Source organism: Cygnus olor, chromosome 4 (assembly GCF_009769625.2).
Source record: "Cygnus olor isolate bCygOlo1 chromosome 4, bCygOlo1.pri.v2, whole genome shotgun sequence".
NCBI lineage: Eukaryota > Metazoa > Chordata > Aves > Anseriformes > Anatidae > Cygnus > Cygnus olor.
The window spans coordinates 26,566,235-26,585,598 of NC_049172.1; the positions used below are offsets into that span (position 1 = coordinate 26,566,235).

Consider the following 19,364-nt stretch of genomic DNA (forward strand, 5'->3'; position numbering starts at 1 on the left):
TAAACTAAGACCTTTTCCTGACAGAAATCAAGGTTGTACCACTTGAGATTCACTGGACAGATACGACATAAAACAACTGAAACTGTAAGACCTGGGCAATGTTCATGGCCAGAATTTGCTAGCTTTGGTGCTCTGAAGCACAGTAAAGCTATTTTAATATACATTGCAGCTTTGGAGGGGGAGAAAAAAAACACACAAGAAAACAACACTGCACTTTCCCACTCAAATTAACGTAAGCAATTTCCAGCAATTATACACTCCCACTTTGTATATTCAGAGGTATATAAACATGCTACACATTTTGCATATATATTAATTTATATGTGATTTGTGAGTGATTATGTATATATTTAAGTAGTAATTATACACTTCCCATGCCTTTTAACAGACATTTCTATATTCTGCAACTAATCAAATCCTCCTAGGACTTAAATCTAATATTTCTGTTTAAAATATTTCTTTGGAAAAACTGAGAAAACATTTGCAACCTCTTGCTTCTGCATATTTTGGTCACTTGAAACTGTGCCAGTAGAAAGTAGCACTGCATCACAGTGCGGCCACAAACTATCAAACAATTTCAGCTATAAAAATTCATCCTAAAATAAACCAAGTGGTAAAGGGTTTTGTTTCCCTTAGTAAATCCTTTCCCCCAAAACACTAAGGTCTGTATATCAAGATAGTGACTCTTTTCCTCCCTTAATGAAATTACAACACTAGCCTGAACTAGCTCTTATCCAAGTTGGTGAATAATACACAAATGAAATGTAAAGAAATACTCTCTTTTTTTAAATTACCTGATGCCAAGCCAGTTAGTGTGACTACGAGCCATCCTGACCATGCATCATACAAGCTTTTTGTCATCTCCCATGCTGATTCTTTCTTCTTGCTGTTAATCTGCAAAGAGAAATCATTATGAATAGTTGCACGTGTTTTTTTAATAACAGGAGAAAAAAGCATGTATAAGTAACTGTGTGATGCATGATGTATAAGTAACTGTGTGATGCAAACTGCAGGCAAATATACCCACTCTTTAAGCTACAAGCATTCTCCCAGTATTACTGCATAAACTAAACTTAATTATTCAGATATCTAGTAACTGACAGAGGAAGGTAAATTTAATTTAAAGAACTAAAACCCCAAAATTGCACATTAGGAAAAATGAATACTTTCCGCAACGTCTAGAACATGTAATTGTAAAATTATTTCTCTCCTGTAAAATTATTTCTCTTCAATGATTTACACTGAACCGGAAATACTGTATTTCTTTTAGTATATTACTAATAAGCTATTCCATATAACTCAGATTAATTAGCTCAGATTAATTACTAAGCTTCTAATCCAAATATAAACATTTTTCTTTTATGTTTAAACCAAATACCACACCAAAAAAGAACAGAAAAAAATGAAAAACCTAGACAACTACCTGACCCTTCTAAACAACTATAACCAATGACATCTAATGGTAGTATATGGAAAAAAAAACATTTTAGCTTTATTTACTTTACTTTGTGCATGTAGTCAAAATTTGTCCTCAACGTGTTTTATTATGTAACTGTCTTAATTTTTTTTCATACTGTAAAAGGAGGGAAAAAGCATCTACAACAAATAAGGTGCATGGGCAGGGGGGGAATAAATCAAGAAAGCACAATACTAGGCAAGGAAATCTCTAAATCTGCTTTATTTTTAAAGTAAATTAATGTAAGGATTCCAAAAGTTTGGCAATAAGGCTCCAAATAGCATATTTCCTCCTAAAAGGCTACTAAACAGATTTATTACAAGACTGATGGTAACTTGTACAACAGTAATAGAACCAGAGTCCAGTTCATAAAAGAACCTGTAGCAGAGCACGCTGCTACAGGTGAACAGGCTGAACTTTGAAGATCTTCTGAAGAAATGAATAAAGAAGAGGAGAAAAGAAAGTTTTGTGATGGAAGAGTGGAGAGGACATTTCCTATGCTTACTGGGACTACTTTTTTTGTTAAATAGTTAGACGCTAATATTTTAGATATGAGAACTTCACTGTTCACAGTCAAAACAACCAGAGCACTGCATAGCAGTAGCAGACATACACTTATACCAGTACAGGTACCACCACAAGCACTGCCATACTGCTGCAAATTCATCTACACTGGAATATAGCTTTAAATATACAACCATTGCAATAAACGCAGTACTATAAAAATATCAAGGGGGCGTGACACACCTGTTCCCACTCTGTTAAGTTACTGCTTTCTTTTAAAGTTATAATACTGTTGCACAACTGCAGGTATCAATGACACAGTGGTTTTTTTTTGTTTGGGTGGTTTTTTATAGCATTAGAGTAGTCCTACCTGATGTTAAATACTTACAAATTTAAAAGTCTGCACGTATTTATATGTATTACTAGACCAGATCTCAACACCAATACCCAAGCCAAAATAAATTCCAAGTACTGCTATTTATCTCATGTACCCGTCTATGCCTTTCTCTGTCTTTGCACTTCTCTCGAACCCAGTCAATGGTATGGAAGTCATCGTACGTTCCTACTCCAGGAATTGGTTCATCCAGAAGATCCAGTAAATGCGTTGAACTGTTGATGCTTCCTCCATTTGTCATTGTATAATGAGTTCCTGTGACAGAGAACAGACAGAAATTAATAAATTCTGTAATAAACTAAGTATTCTAATGATCATGACATTGCATATAAAACTTCTGTGCAAGTAATTAAGACACTTCCCATAGTATGCGTATGTTACGTCATTTAGGTCTCTCGACGTTGCATGTTAATTGTTTTTCTGTTGTTTATCTGTACATTAAATTCGCACAACAGCAACTTCATATTTCATGTTGGTTAAATATAAATTAATGTACTAGTCAAATTACTGTTCCATTTTGTGTGCAGACTCCTGAGAAATTTCAACAGAACAAAGTGGGGGGAAAAAAATGAGTGTTTCCGACACATATTTAACTTGAAATTTGCTTTTGTTTATGAACTACTAGAGGAAAAATTGACTGTAAGAAAACAAAACCGGCTAATACAGGAAGCTCACAGGACCTCCATAAGTTGCCAGTTATTTCTAAATATTCCAGTCTTTGTTTACCGCTCTCTCCTGCATGTCTGAATCAGACCTAAAAAGTATTATCAACAGATAATAAATGCAGCTTAAAAAAAATGAAGCAAGTACTCACAAGACAGCCCTCAGTCACAAAGTTGGAAATACTGTAAAAAGAAAATGTCTTCTACTGATTTATCATCACTAGCTAACTCCTGCACAGCCAGCTTACACAGCAGCACCCCCCAGCAGTATTTCTTTCAGTAATCAGAATAAAAAGAATGAGATGAATATGGAATGCAGGAAAGCTTTGTCTTTTTAAGCTTCCATATGTCAGCAATTCAGCAATATATTGGTTTTTTTTGAGTTCCTGTGGTATGTTTACAGACCCTAGGCAAAATTTCCTTCTGAATGGCTGCCTAAATATAGCACGACCACCATTCCCCCACGCCCTCAGTGCTTCTACAGCAGTAATTGGTATAAAGGGAACATTTATATTGAGGTTAATATAGACAATAATGATTTAAAGAGTGGTTACTCTCACTTGTTTGACTAAAAATAAAGTAATTTGGCCAACGGCACATGGTATACCACAATAACCTCTATTCTTAAAGATGTAGGCCCAATTTGGCCAACACTACTATCAGTTCAGGCGGGCCTAAGATTTTTATTTTTATTTTTTGGAATTGTGGGTTCAGCTTCTTGGTGCTGTCAGCAGTTTACAATGTATAAAAAATAAACAAAAGATCTTTTGCTTGAAAGGTCTTGCTTATGCTTTCTATGTAACACAATGCTTATTTGGACATTTTCTTGGTGGTGAAGGACAAGACAAGAAAATTATAACAAAAAATGTATTAAGACCAAATGCAATCTGAAACTTTCAAGATACACAAAACTATTTGTTTTAGTACTCAGCACCCCTGCTTTGCTGTTTACATGCAGACAAGCTGAAAAGCGTACAAAAAGATTAGTTTGTTAATTTACTTATTTGTTTCACATTTAAAGTGAAAGGGAAGAATGCAAATGCAGAAAATGCCTCAACAGTGCCAACACCTTTCTCTCAAAGCTGCTGCTGGTCTCTCTTAGGACAGATGCTTCCATTGTTAGCCAAAAAGGCTAACAACAACAGAAGCTTGGGTCGGATTTGCAAGTGGAGGCAAATGTAAAAATCTTGATCTAGGATAAGGGATTCAACTCTCTTGCCATTTCCAATTCTGGTAACTAGAAAGGAAGTCTAACATACATGTCTGGCTAGCTGAAAGGACAAGTGCATCTAGTGGATGAGACAGTAACCAAAAGTGATACTGCTCTCAAAATTTAAAGGGGGAAAAAAAAACAACAGAAGACGAAATGAAAATGCCTTTTTTTTATGCGACATTATCCTTCTTCACAAAGGGGACATAAATTACAGTTCAGCCTCAGCTTAATTATTCATCTCCTACAACGTTTCAGTTACATCAAGAAGTTTCCTGAACCTGAGTGATCACAATAGAACAAAAGCTTGCCTTTGCCCCAGAGCGTGGCTTTATGCCCTGCTATATACGAACCATTATATATGAACCAAAAACATTAAGCTATAAGGAGCACGCAGCTTTATGCCACATGAGGCAAAGGACAGTTGAGAGCTGGAAAAGCATCACAAACAGTAAGAGCTGATTTTAAGCATATATCACAAAGTGCTGAACTGGATTCTTTCCACAGAAACCATCAGGGACAGCACCACAAACTACACCAGGCCCTGAGCAGAGCTTGGAGTAGACTAATGAAGAACGGTCCTTGCCTGGGCACGGTAAAAATCCCACTGAGATCACGTCAAGCTCCTGCTTTACCAGCATCTGCTAAGTCACAGGATGGGAAACACGTGGCACACCAAACACTGAAATGATTATTGTATGGTGGGGAGAGATACAGAACGAGATGTGAAGCTGAAGAGGTGATTTCCTTGAACACAGAGCTGTCATGGATGCCTTATGCAGACGATTAGCTGTTACATTATACCAAGAGAAACCACGTATATATATATATATATATATATATATATATATATGGTATACCATTACACCTGAGAAACAGGCTGGAGTGAGCGTGGTGTAAAGGCCACCCTGAAGAGGACCATGGAGAGAACAGCTGTGTAAGATGTGATGCTCAGCGTCTAAGATACAGTCTGACAGCAGTGACATCGGACATTCTCCAGCTAATATCATCATCTATAGTGCCTTTAACTATTCCAAAGCAGCATTTAGAGAAATATACCTTTACCAGTACTCGACACTTTTCCGAGCTTTCACTTCCCAGTCTTCCCTTCCTTCTCTAACACGCCACACCACAAGGCACTCCTTCCAGCCATGCCAATGATGATTCTCATCAGCATAAACACATGCGAAGTCTCATCATGTCATGCCAGTTTCATCAAAGCGTTTTAAATTTATTTTCAATTCAATGGATTGTGTTAAAATCTTTGCCATTCATATGTATTTTTCAACACAACACTCTAATCTCCAAGCAGGAAATTATTAATTACTACACAAAGTATATATAGCCTCTAGCTACGGAACACCTCCATTTTCTGCATGTACACACCTGAGCTATTCTGCAGCTGCAAAGAAAGTAGAGTCTTCTTTTTCTTATGTATGGCTTTGCTTAAGGCTTTATTAGACTGGGAAGCAGATGGTAAAAAAACGACAGGCAGAACTTTTATTATCATAATTATTCCAAACTAACCCATGTTACCACAGAGAGGTAAAATAACAACACACTGGTCCTCTCAGAGGCTCTATATAACTCCTCTCAGAGGCTCCATATAACATACAGGAAACCTTACGAAGCAAATTCAACACAATCCTTCTATACTTGGCAAAACTTTAGGACCCGAGGTAGCTGGCATCCCTTAATTAGCAAAATTGTCCAACAGCATCTTCACCGATCTTGTGTTCTCTACACGTAGCTAGTGAGCTGCTGCAATCACAGACTGCTTGCAGACAGTAAACTTCCAGACAATAAAAGTAACATGTTTCTTCAGAGCAAGGAGGTTGTGTTTTCTCAGTGATCCAATTGCTGTTGGCCTTGCCTGAGCTATTTTCTAGGAAGGTAACTGACTTTCGTTATCCTTCCACGCATGTAATTCCAAGCCTTCAGCACAATCCTCTCTCAGCAATCAGATCTGAGTGCTGAAGTACTGTTTCAAGTGAAGTTGATTAAAACAGGGGAAAAAAACAGACGTAAAACATCGATTACTTAATTTAATCTTTACTTACAAGGTTAAACACAGAAACCATCTTTTTAACTGCCTGTACACTCCCAACAACCTCTGCATATTAATGACACCATGATGCTGAGCAGTGCTGCATACAGGCTACTGAAGGAATGTTTTGTAGCATCCTCACCTCACCAAAAACAAAACACACTAAAATAAATAAATAAATAAAAACACACAACAAGCCATGGATATGAAATGTTGGGACTCAATTGGATTCCTAGTTCCCAATTCCAATAGTTTTAAGAAAGTAGCTTGCATTGTACTGAAAGAAAAAAAAAATATTTAAAAAAACTGTCATAAGCATTAAGGTTCACAGTAGAACGCTGCACCCTGGGAGGCCTGATCAGAATGAGGTACAGCAAAACCAAGTAATAGTGCTGCATGGCCAAAACCGGAATAAGGGAAGCAGATTCCAATGGCATAAAAAAGCTCTCTTCTCTGAATAAGTTTTTTTTGGTTGGTTGGCTTTGGTGTTTTTTGTTTTTAATTTGTTTGTTTATTTTTAAATGAGACTGAAAAAATACAATCCAAAATAGCTTGAGTGGACACTATCCCTTGATGGAGAAAGCAGTCCTTGCAGGACCTGGTACATGCTTTTCTTAATTTCCTTCTGAGCATGAACCGATACTAAACAGCTGTTAGTTCCAAACACTGATCCAATTTCCAGCTTTATTTGGCTGGTCCCTCCTGATATAAGGCAGGAAACCAAGAAATTACTAAACTAATATTTTGCTAGAATCACTCAGGCTGTTTTATACATTACAGCTTCCTCCTTGCCTTCTGTCCCCTTGAGGCAAGGAATACCTCTTCTTTTGTACTCTCTACATATGCCTCACACAAGCAGTCTCCAATCTTGATTGACATTGAAACTATGATAAACATGACAAAAAGCTGACTTTGTAGATTACAAAACATTTGTCATGTGCCATGCAGAGCATTTTCAAAGGCTGCCTCACCTCCTCCAGTAGTGATCTTTCATCCTTTTGTCACTCAGTAGATTTCTTTCAGGAGGTTTGAAAGCAACCCTGTGCAACACACAGCTGATGAAAAGTCATGGGGTATGATCGTTTGCTTGTTTGTAAGGATACCTGCTAAGTTTCTAGCTAATCCATTTATAAAGATAACGTCAGCAAGGACTAATACCTTTAAAACATATGAGCAGATCATTACTGACTCACTCACCATGGTACAGTTTAAAAATGTTCCAGCTAAAGCATTTTAAAACGCTAACAAACCTAAACTTGAGTTGCTGACAGTCATATGCAGCTGCATTTGTCCACTGAAAGAACTCAGGAGATTAAAAAGATCTTTAGGGTCCTCCTTTCCTGGTCCCTGGATATGGAGAACTGAAGAGCCTCCAGACCTGGCTTCTCACTTCTTGTTGGGGTTCTCTCCTCCACGGAGGAACGGGGCTCGTTTCTACATGTTGCAATTTAAAAATCCCATTGAAAGTACACTTAACATCTTTGAGTTCAAGAATTGAGGGGTCACATGCTTCACAGTTATGTAAGTACAGTTTCACACAAGAAACATGTTTTACAACATATTTGATGCTCTCAATTCCCACGTAACTGTACAATGATCCTTCCTGAGTCCTTCCTTTTGTGCAGTATTCCTTCTTGTTGCATAAAAATGATAAGAAAGTCAGTATTTAAAACAAATACCGCATCCTTGGTAATCAAACAGTGCATGACAGATTTTCAGGAGGTTCTACAGACCATGATTATCTGCACAATTACCCAATATTATGTAGAGAACAAATCCACACATGTATAGCTTACAGAGAACTAGCTACAGAACTAGGACATGAACAGGCTCAAGAGGGTGGCTGGTGGAATAAACGAGACCAGAACTTTATGATGAAGTCTAAGACCACTTCTATATGCCATACAGCATATGATACACGTCTTCTGAATGCACATCACAACATACCCTGTCTCAGCATGCACCAGCTTAGTCCGTTTCATGAATGAAACATCTCTTAGGACATAACTACACAGTAAGGCTGAGCTGTACTCAGTGCTCCCAAATACGAGACGTTGCTCTCCCCATTTCTCCATCCCACTCTTGGTCTTACAGCTCCCTTGGATCAGCTCTGTCACATCATCCATCTGCTCAGCAAACCAATCAAATATGCTAATCCAACTAAGCAGACAAAAGGAACAAAAAGAAAAAAAACTGACATTATACAGAACCATGGTTAAGGTACCGTGCTGACAGACAAGAAATAGTCAGTGCAAGAGGAGGAGAGGGAGGGCAAGCAAGCTCACCCCCTTCCACAGCAACGAACTGTCAGACTAGTTACATTGAAATATATAAATGGGCCCTTGGGGTCTTGTTAAATTTTAATTATGCCTTTCTGCTGGAAAGGATTCAGAACTTCTACATCAATATTAATATCCTGCCAGTATACAGTAGTACCTATTTCACAGAGCTCAAAACCCCCAAAGACGCCTGTTTAAAAAAGACTTTAGAGTTGTGAATGCAATGGGTAAATGATATCAATGGCAGAGCAAGCACAGCACCCACTTCTCCAAGCATTACATAGATTGTCAAGAAACACCTGTTTCAGCAAGAATACTCTATCTTGCTGCTGCTCACACACCCCTTTTTCTAGATGATGCACAACTGAGCCGATTCTGCTCAGCTGCCATCCTTCCCGCTGACAGCAGCGCAGGACATTTCATTTGGCTTACTTTAAGCAGCGTGAAAGGAGGAAAAAAGAAAACGCACCACTGCGAGTGAAAATGGAGCTAATCAGTTTACAGCAAAGGCTGGAATAAGCCCTCCCCGACACGACCATCCAAACCTGCTGAGTGCTAAAATCAGCCGGGGCTGTATCTTTCCAGAGGCCAGACACTAATCCAAGGCTTTGCTTCACCCATGTGTCCTTGGGTATTAGGTGCCAAGGGGAATGGAGGCGGGGAAGGGCCCAGCACAGTGCACACGGTAAGGATCATTTACACTCGTTACAAAGAAGATTTGTATACACGAGGTACGTCTTAGTGCCTAAGCTTCTTTCTATAGCCATCTTCAGACCTCAAAACACAAGGCTTTCCATAAAATAAAGAAAAAGAAAAAAGACAAGAAACAGTTGGCAGTTTATTTAAATTTGTCTGTAACCACTCAGAAAAAGCCATTAAGCACTATTGTCTTTTCCTGGCTAGAAATAATTTTTAAATTCCAGAATCAGAAGCACAGCACGCCACACCAGAATGCACCATTCACTACTGCTGGTTATCAATGATTTTTAAAGTCTTCGTAATCAAGTAATACTTCTCCCTTTGTGTGCAGCTATGAATTCACAGACTCTTTAGTTGGCTTTCTTAAACTGCATCACATCATAAGGGTCACAAGCTACAAATTGCTCTCTGCATTACAACCAAATTCATACAAAATGACAAAACTATATATGCAGCAACTGAAAAAAAAAATCAGCTGGCAAATATACTAGGAAACTGGAGGACTCAGAACAAGATTTGAAAAACAGGGAAAATTATCAAAATGCCTGACAGAAGCACTGAGTAGTAAATAATCCCTTCCCCTCCATTACTTCTGGCAAAAAAAAAAAAAAAAAAATCAATCTGGGTTAAAAAAAAAAAAGCCTTTAAAAAAGCAAGAGTTAAGTGAAAGCTGAATAGTAGCACCTCAGAGTGAAAACAAAGACTTTTGAGAACCTGTATCCACTGCAAACACACAGGAATCTGAGAAAAGGGCAAAGAACAGGTGAAATATCGCTCAATGCATATAGCACATTAAAAAACGCATAATTATCTTTGTCTTTTGACTTTAGGTGGAAGAATCACTTCTCTTTCTGTTTTTGATGCAGGAGGAAGAAAAACATGTATTATCACAGACTCATTTTCTTGTCTTAAAGTACATGGAGAATGGTCTATACTATTTCTTTAGTTATGGCCCAAACAAATAGTGACTTCAGATATGCAAGTGAAGAGTTACGGGGGTCCTCAATCTATTAAATTTACAACTTAAAAATATGGACCGTGCAAGAAAGAGATGAGAAAAACAGAAAGGTATAAAGAGATGTAACGTCACGTAAAGCAAACCTTACAAAAGGAAGTAATCTAGCATCTAACAACAGCCAAGGCGATAGCCAGGACAAGAGAAACTTAGATAATCAGATTTCTAAACACTGCTGCTGCATGTACTTAACAACTACTTAGATACTCTTTTGAAGGGCAAAGACAGGATGCAACAAGAAGAAAAATTCTGCCAATATGATTATCCCAAATCAGGCCATGTTCAGGCCCATGAAAGGCCTAATATTGATTTGCTCATTAGCTTTCTAATACCTCAGATACTAGCACATCTCAAAGACTTCCCCCCACTGCTCATAGCATGTTGTAAGCTGCAGGTTATTGTAACTACCTTCATGTAATGGTGGGTGGCCTGCCAGTGCACAGTAAGTTACATTTACTACGACTACGTAAACTGGTATGCCCTTAATGCACATATTTCTCACATCTCCTGGCTACCAACTCAATTGCAAATTATTAATGGAAGAGCATTTCATTAATTTTGATTAAGGACTTTCAAAATCTAAAATGCATTTATGTTTATACGGGTGGGTTAACAACCCCCATGCTTGTTGAGGCTCAAGTTTTGCAACTGACAGCTTGACTGCTATATATGTATTGCTATTGCTTATGTTTCAAACTTTTAAAGAATGGCAAAATCCTTGCCTATTTGGGGGGGGGGGGGGGGGAGGAGAGAGGGGAGTAAAAAGGGGGGAGTGGAAATCACGGAGTTGCGAACATGTCCATGAACAGCTGGAAGACAAACAAGATGCTGATAATTAGGAACTATCATATGGGTCCAGCTAAAAAGAATGATGCAAAAATAAATCCAAGGGCAAACAAATGAGTAACACAAAGAACAATTTATTTATACAATATATATTACAGTATGTGGCTTATTATATATAATAAATTCTTCTGAGAAAGTGTATAAGTCAGTTACTTGTTATATATGCAGTCCTGAACCAGGACTTAAAAATGCTCTCTAAAGGAGAGAAGTAGTATTTTTAACTCATTTTATTACCACAGAAAAGACTAGAAGTGAACTCTGTTCCTGCAGTTATATTTCAGTATACCTGGGAGGGTAAGGAGGTCTGGAATGATGTGTTTAGTACCACATAAAGAGAAGTATTGGGACAGAGGAGGTTAAAGGAAGGCCAGATAACAAAAACAGATATTATTGGACACTACTTGTTCCCCCCCCAATAAAATGACAAGTAGTAAATATATATTAATTGTTTATCTTGTCATACGTTAAGAATATTTCCGTTTGATGTTTCACAGCATATTCCCACTAAGAAAACTGAAATATCTTCCTAATGCAAGCCAATGGGTCAAATGTAATAATAATAAGTACGATATTTTGCATTTCATCTCATCCAACGTTAGTTAGTAAAGCCTGTTAATTAAACCTCAAAGACCCCTAATGTGTTAAACAGTCATTTCATCATTACTGAGGTTCAGTCACTTCAGGCGAGCCACTGCAGTCAATTAGTACAACAAATGCTTTGCTGTTACAAAGCAGTTTTGCAAGACGTGAACATTACGCTGCAGGACCGAGCTGTCAGTATGTGAATAAAGAAAGAAATTCCACAGGCCTTAACAACTACGTTTCTTTTCTCAAAGTATCTTTATCTATTTTCTCCTAACTTGTTATTATAATGCTCTGAAATCTACATGAGGGAGAAACATCTTGGTAGTATCTTTGTCCAGATTTGTAGCGAACGTAATAAGTATAAAGAATTCACTTTTAAGTTTAAGCCTTTGTTCCCATTTTTAAAACTTATTTTGATAGCTAATGACAGTAACAAGGATTACGGTGGTATTACAGATCAGCAGGAAAAATACACAAATTTTAATGAAATCTGTGGCACAAACTATGGTCTGGACAAGCAATTTTCATATGAGTCATATGCACTTGACAAATTAAGATTTGCAGGAGATTATGGCAGCAATCAAAATCGTGGGGTTTTGTTTGGCTGTTTTAATCAGAGCTCACAGTAGCAAACTGAATAAGCACTGGGTTTGAATACTATTTCAGAACATTGGAAGCAACAGAATTCAATGAAACAACTGCAAAACTCAACCAGTCACAACAGGGAATTCTCCCGCTGGTGCCTTGTGATGTCACCGAGATGCAAACACTCAGTCCAGCCCCGACTGTTTTCATTACAGTGTTTGTAGATCGTATGCTTAAAAGCTAAACTCTAACGTGCCAGACACCATTTTGCACTGCAATTCTCTACTTTTTGTATTGCAATATCAACTAAAATCTGCTAGTTTCCAGGCATATAATAAAACCGATCAGGTTTCAATGTCCAACTATAATCTGCAGAGCTTGAAAGTGTAATTAACAGGGATGTTTAGCAGGGATCTACAGTCTACCATTTCAGGTAATCAGCATGTACAGCCAACTCATTTTCACACCTATCTGAAAAAAGAAAGCAATCTAAAGAGATCTACTTCACACCTCGCAGATGTATTAGAAAAGTACCATCCTCAATTTCTCATAAGGGATTCTAAAATTTGACATAGAAAACTATCCAGCTACCTGCTATACAATTATGATCTGCGCAGAGAATACTGTGGTCAAAAAGCAGTAGCACAAGGTTAAAAATTTCCTTGTCTTAAAATACCCTAAGCCATGTTAGAACTTGTTGATATTCTTAACATATGCTGGTAAACACCTTAAGAATCAGAAAAAGACAACAATAACCTTTTGTGTAAAGCATTAAAACAGATGAAGATGCCAGATGAAAACAAAAGAAAGTATGACCTAATTTATGTAAACAAGTAAGAGATGATGAGGAAAGACACAACAGACTAAAATAGAGGGGAAAAAAAAAATCTTATGTAAATGATCCTTAGTCTCAGCGTACCTCCTCTTTAATGCCACCGCCAGCAGCCATAAATGTTGATAAGCTTCTAATTTTAGATTAGCCGATTTAAACAAAACTGAAGTGAGCAATTATCGCGTTTACTGTTCTTAAACACCAAGGTTTAAGCAGCTAACCCAGTGAAATGGGAGACGTCCTCAGAATTTCGAGGCGTCACTCATTCATTCCTACTCGAACTTGTCTCGCTATTTTGAGATAGCGCGTCTTTACAGCGGCCGTTCTGCTCTGAGTTGGGGGTAAGAAGCAAAGGGCAGGCTCAGAAGAGGCTTTTTCTGGCAACGCTGCCTTGTCTTCGACCTGCCCCCTCGCAAGACGCGGCGCAGAGGGGAGCCCTCCCCGCCGCTCTCCTCAGCCGTAGCTCCGGGTGCGCGCCGCCCTCCCGCGGCTCCCGCTCCCCCTTCCCGCAGCCGCCGGCGGGCCCGGCCCCGGGGCAGGCAGGGGAGGCTCCGGGCCCCCCGGGAGGGCGACGGCTGTGCCGGTGGGGCAGGGCGGGCGGCCCCGCGGAGCCTGCCCGCTCGGGCCTGCCCAGCCCCGGGCCGCCTCGCCTGGGTGCGCGGGAGGGGCGGCGGCCGGAGCCCGGCGGGGGCGCTGTGGCGGCGAGCGGGTGCCCGCGGCGGTACCTCGCTTGTGCAGCTCGCGGAGCGGAATGCCGTCTCCTCCCCCGTCGTAGGGCAGGTAGGGATCGGCAGGGGCGTCCATGGCCGCGGCGCCAGCAGCCGGGCCGCCGGCGCGGGGGGGGGCGGCGGCCGCTGTCAGCCCAGGGCCGGGGCCGGGGCCATGCCGCGCCGGGACCCCCAGCGGAGCCGGACCGAGACCGGAGCCGGACGCGGAGCCGGAGGCGGCCGGGGCGCAGGAGCGGGCCCCGCCCAGTGCCGTCACGGGGAGGCGCCGCCAGGGCCCGCCGGCGGCTGCGTCACGGGGCCGGGCACGGGGCCGCCCGGGCGGGCGCTGACGCGAGCCGGGGCCGGGCCGACTGAGGCGGGCTCCCGGCCCCCTCAGGGGCTGCGCGGTCACCAGCCCCGCCGCCGCCCGGGGGACGTGGGAGAGCCCACGGCGCTGGTAGGGCCACGGCTTTCCCAGCGGGAGATGGCGAGCGCTGAGGAAGAGCTGCCCCACTGCGGGGGCTAACCTCCCCCCGCAGCAGCCAGCTGCAGGGGGTAACGTCGAGCAGCAACGGCGGCATGACAGCGCGTAGCTGGCTGCACTGTGCCCGTCTCTCCCCGTGCTTCGGGGTGATTATTCTGGTACTATAACAGCACAACATCCATATTCTATTAAAAAGCTCAGAGGGAAGAGAAATGAGAAAAAAAAAACACAGTGTAGTAAACACAAGTCCCTACTCGGGCTTTCAGTGCACTACACAATGGCCAAATGCTCTGAGTCCCATAAGAAGCACAGGCACTGACGTGGCAGCAACGCCGAGCGCTAACCCAGACATCTGGGGAACACCCGATAAAACAGCTACTGACACAGCTTGGGCAAAACCCAAGCACTTCAGTAATGAATATCTGAAGACATAACGGCTAAACTCACTTTAAATGCACAAAAACAGCACTCAGTTGGCCCATATATTTCCATGTATATAAATATACTGCTTCCTGCTACCTTGGTATTAAAAGCAAATATTTAAGCATTTGCTTTCAAAGGCATGTGACACAAGAACTAGAATTGTATTAGCGCTGATTGGTTGATAACAGAATGGTTTTCTGAAATAATTTATTTTCAGTCTGAATACTGCTAAGAAAAAAATAATGGAATGGTATTTTTGATGAAGCATGTGCACATGCCGATACACAGGCATGTGCAGCAGGAGTGCTTGCATTGAACCTGATGTTTCTATAAACTCATATACAGATACGATGTATGTTTGCTGTTCAACCTTGTACTGTTCCTATCTGGCAATTTGTGATACAAAACTTGTTTCACATGAGATCTTTTACACACAGACTGTGCAGAGAACGGTGCCCATCTGCAGCATCAAGGCCTTGCTTCAGTTTCATGCACACAGGACAGAAGGAAAGGGATTCATTTTACTATGCTTGCCTTTTCACCTCTGTACTATGACTGATAGCCAACTATGTTAGTTTTCAAATGCACTGGTTTCTTAAACAGTTTTCCAAATGGGTCCTTAAGGAAGTTGTTTGTTTTATAAGCCATTGCCAATGTTACAAGCCACATACTGTAAGCGATCTTGCTGAGCACAGAGTAGGATAAAGAAACACTGTACTTGCTTCACAGACCTGTAATATATCAAATCTTAAAAATATGGCTCCAGTACAAGTGTTGAGAAAACGCTGGTATCTAGAGATTTGAAAATAGAAAAGTGTGAGAATAAAAGAAAAAATGCGTGTGAGCCCTGTAGCAAACTAAAGTTAAAGAAAAAAAACCTATCTTGTCTCTAAGACAGAGGTAACCCTGGAGATAACTCAGTTCTAAAATATTGGTGTCTTCTGAGTTGGAGACATCTCCATTTGCTATCATCTATACAAAGAATTGCTTTCTGAAGGGTGGCCTCCTACAATCACCTTTTCAACAAGAACTACTCAATCCTCAAGTTTGTGAGCATCCATAAATGACTTTCAGACCCTATATGCATTCATTTATTTTTGTACCTGGAAAAAAAAAAGGTAAAACCTAGAGGATTTAATATCCACCCAAAAATTAACACCTAAAACCCTTAAATAAGATGCATCTTAAACAATGAAAAAGTCAGGAGAAAGACAGACGATGACTTTTGTGACTATGGATACACAGTCACAAAAGTGCTATCCTACTCTGGTATCACTGAAAAAAACACGCCCTGGCACCACAGAAGACGCCCAAAATTTTCAGCATAAAACCACCTCTGAACTCTAAATTATCCATAGGACTTTAACTTAAAAGGAAGTGCAGTAGAAACTCTTGCACATTCTCAATTCCACACCTAGAAAGAATCTTCTATTACATGTAAAGAAAAAGTCATTTGTGGCAGAAAGATTACCAATTTCGGTAATCTGAAGAAAGAATTACTAGAGAATGAACTGTTAGTGCATTTATTATATGTTGATTACAGAAGACAACACTATAAACTCAACTCCACACTGGAGAAAAAAATATGGAATAGAGGTTATAAAGAACTTGTATAACACGGGCTGGAAGATCACAACTAGTTTAAGATATTGTTACTGAAGGCCTTTGAACTGACAATAAAAATTTGTTAGAGCAGAGAAATGGCTAACCTGGTAACCTAAACCTGTTCACTGGATTAAGGCCCATGCAAAGTTTCTACAGAAGTCTAACATCCAGACCGGACTGGAAAGGATAAAGGATAACTAGCTAGAGGACTTACCTGATAAAACCTTTGCTATGACAGAAAATAAAGTCTGCAATGTAAAACAGATACAACTTTGTATTTGCTACATAAATCTTTAAGAGCCTATCTAATATTAAATTGCAATAGCTTTTCCAAGGTCACCACTCGTAGACAGGCTGCCAAACAGTTCTTTGTATCATCCTAAAAAGCAGAACAGTCATCTTCCCTTCTCAGTTACCAGCAGCTTGTGTTCTCATTGTTCATAACCACTGCCACCGCATGTATTACCTTCCCTACACGCTAGTCTTGTTTATTTTAAGCAGCAAAAACAAAAAGAGAAAAAGACACTGCATGCTAACCTGACCAAAGTAAGACAGTCATTTTATCCATCTCTAAAAGTCTATACAATTTAATGTTTCCAAAGTATTCCTTTTCTAACTCATTTGAAGAAGTGTCTGCCTTTAACTGTCTGATAACTGTATATTCAAGAGCATGTCAGCTATTTCTATTGTGAAGTCCTTCAAAACCCAAAATTGTAGCTAGTGAAATGGTGTCTGTAGTTAAGGAGGTATTTTGGGTATTATGGAGCATATAACATTATGAACACTTGTACAGCCTAAATTTAGTTTTACAATAGCTTTATTTTCAGTGACTGAGAACCCCTTAAAAACAGCCAATTTAGTGCATAAGAAAGCTCATATGTAAACAGCAGGTTTATAGAGTAGCTTGCTTTCAAAGAGATTTCATCACAATAATTATACTCTAAGGCCTCAATCCCAGAAATCCTCCATGCCCAAACAGCTTCATGCATCTGAGTGTTTCCATTGTTCTCAACAGGCACATACTGTTCTTAAACATCATTTAGATGCATCTATCTTTGCAGAAAAGGGCTTTAAGTCCATTGTTCTGGAAATACCACAATGTATTTGGGTGACACACCTTTAAAACAGGCTGATAATGAAAAAAGTTACCTTAATCCTCCTCCATACCATATCTTTTTTCTTTTAGGAGGAGGGAGAAGAAATATTATCTATAAAGTATCTGAACATACCAGAATAAGTTAGAGGTTAGACAAATCAGGATAACCAAGGGAAAGGTGTTTTGAGGTGACACAACAAAGCCAATGAAATGTAGGGGAGCATCACTGAGGTATGCCAGCCTCCTTAGCCAGGGCTGAGGAGACGACCTTAATTCTGAAGCACTATTCTACCATATCAAATTAAGAAGTAAGCTGAGTTTAAATAATACAGCTGAACACCTTACTACATACAAGCCAAACATTTTCTCAATTCCCTCAATTATTTGGCTCATTCTGATCACAGACTATATAATTTCATTGCACCAGGTAATGAAAATAAAAATCAGGTCTTTTATGAAATTCCAAATGTAAGACTGACAATGCTGAATGATCTCAAATAACAAGAGATGACAAAAACATGTCAGATAATTACAAACGTTACTGTGACCAATACAAAAGATTTTAGTGACTCTTCACGGTCATTTCCTTTCCTATTATTCAAAATGAAAGCTTCTCCCTCAGCAGAGCTAAAAGATAGTGTTCCCTTGAAAACGCAACATAAGAGAGCTCTCTCTCAAAACAGCTACCATCTCCAACCATTTTGAAAGGACTTGAACCCATGTGTTCCCTCCATTGATGGCTACATATGGAAGCATCCACGTACAACAGGGTATGCAAAGAACTCACAAAATCTCTCAAAATCTACCCTTTCCCATTCCTTTCATTTCCATTCCTTTTCCTTCCTGCTTTATTCTCCTGCCTTTTTCCTAATTTCCTTTCATTTATCCTTTTCTCAATCCACGTGGCTAAACTAAGCCCAGACTCAATCATTCCACCATCTTGCCTTCTCCTTTTGCTTCCTTTGTCTCAGTTTACTAACCTTGCAGCCCCTTCAGTCTGACTTGGTTCTTCCTGTACAAAATCATGCAACTTTCTCATCTGGGTCACACAGCAGGGCCGGCAAAAGGAAAACTAAGGACAATGCAAGAAAGACAAACACACACCTCCCAGTTCCATCACACCGTCCAGGATGAAATAACTTAAAGGTGCCATCACAGGAGAGAAAGAAAAAAAACAGTCATACAAGTCATACATACCTTTAGATTAGACACAGTAAAAATGATATATATATTTTTTTGATATCTTAACATTACAGAGACCTGAACTTCCTTCACTCATTAGCATTACATAAAATCATGTGCTTGATCACAACAGTGTTGGCAAAAGGCTTCCCAGCTCTGTATCAAGCCACAGACAGAAGACTCCGTTAAACTGTTTCCATTGCCACCTCATCAAAAGCCTCAATGAGACAAACTATAACATGGAAAATTTAAGACAAAATATATCGCAAAAGCAAACAAATTTATAACATATGCTGCTGAGTACTTAAAGGCAGATGGGGCTTAAACAAAATGGGAAGAAAGCCCAGAGGAATGTGCTTAACAGTAATACACTGTGAGCTTTATTATATTTTCATTTTCTTATAAAGGAAAAAAAATAGTTTGTTTTCATAATTACAGGTGCTTTTTCTCCCCCACAATTATTTGTTTCCCCCAAACCTGTTACTTAATTTTGCTCACAATCATTTCATCCAGCAGAGAACACTTTATTCTACGATCTAGCCTAATAAGCTTGCTTCTTCATCGGCCAACCACAGGTTCTTGAATTTTACAGCGTTGTATAACTTCCAGTGGTGCTTTTACTCATTGGCCAGGCAAGGAAGATAATTGAAGTCAAACCCAACTAGCAAACAATGCAGTAGAACAGGTCATAGAGCCGCAAACACATTGTGTAATGAATTCTGAGACTGACTTCCCCCTTAGGATAGCTGAACC

At 39.8% G+C, this 19,364-nt stretch overlaps 1 protein-coding gene across 5 annotated transcripts in view; it reads right to left on the reverse strand.

Moving 5' to 3' along the window:
• CLCN3 (chloride voltage-gated channel 3) overlaps nucleotides 1-19,364 on the reverse strand; it is a 62,197-nt gene that overhangs the window by 20,898 nt on the left and 21,935 nt on the right. For 3 of the 5 annotated variants that reach the window (XM_040556596.1, XM_040556599.1, XM_040556597.1), the window contains exons 3-4: nucleotides 2,452-2,609; nucleotides 795-894 (exon numbers count right to left, since the gene is read on the reverse strand). In XM_040556596.1, coding sequence (XP_040412530.1) covers nucleotides 795-894; nucleotides 2,452-2,609 — 258 coding nt within the window. Of the gene's footprint in view, nucleotides 1-794; nucleotides 895-2,451; nucleotides 2,610-13,839; nucleotides 14,064-19,364 lie in introns of those variants that run through there. The other 2 variants (XM_040556600.1, XM_040556598.1) reach the window with 2 other exon arrangements.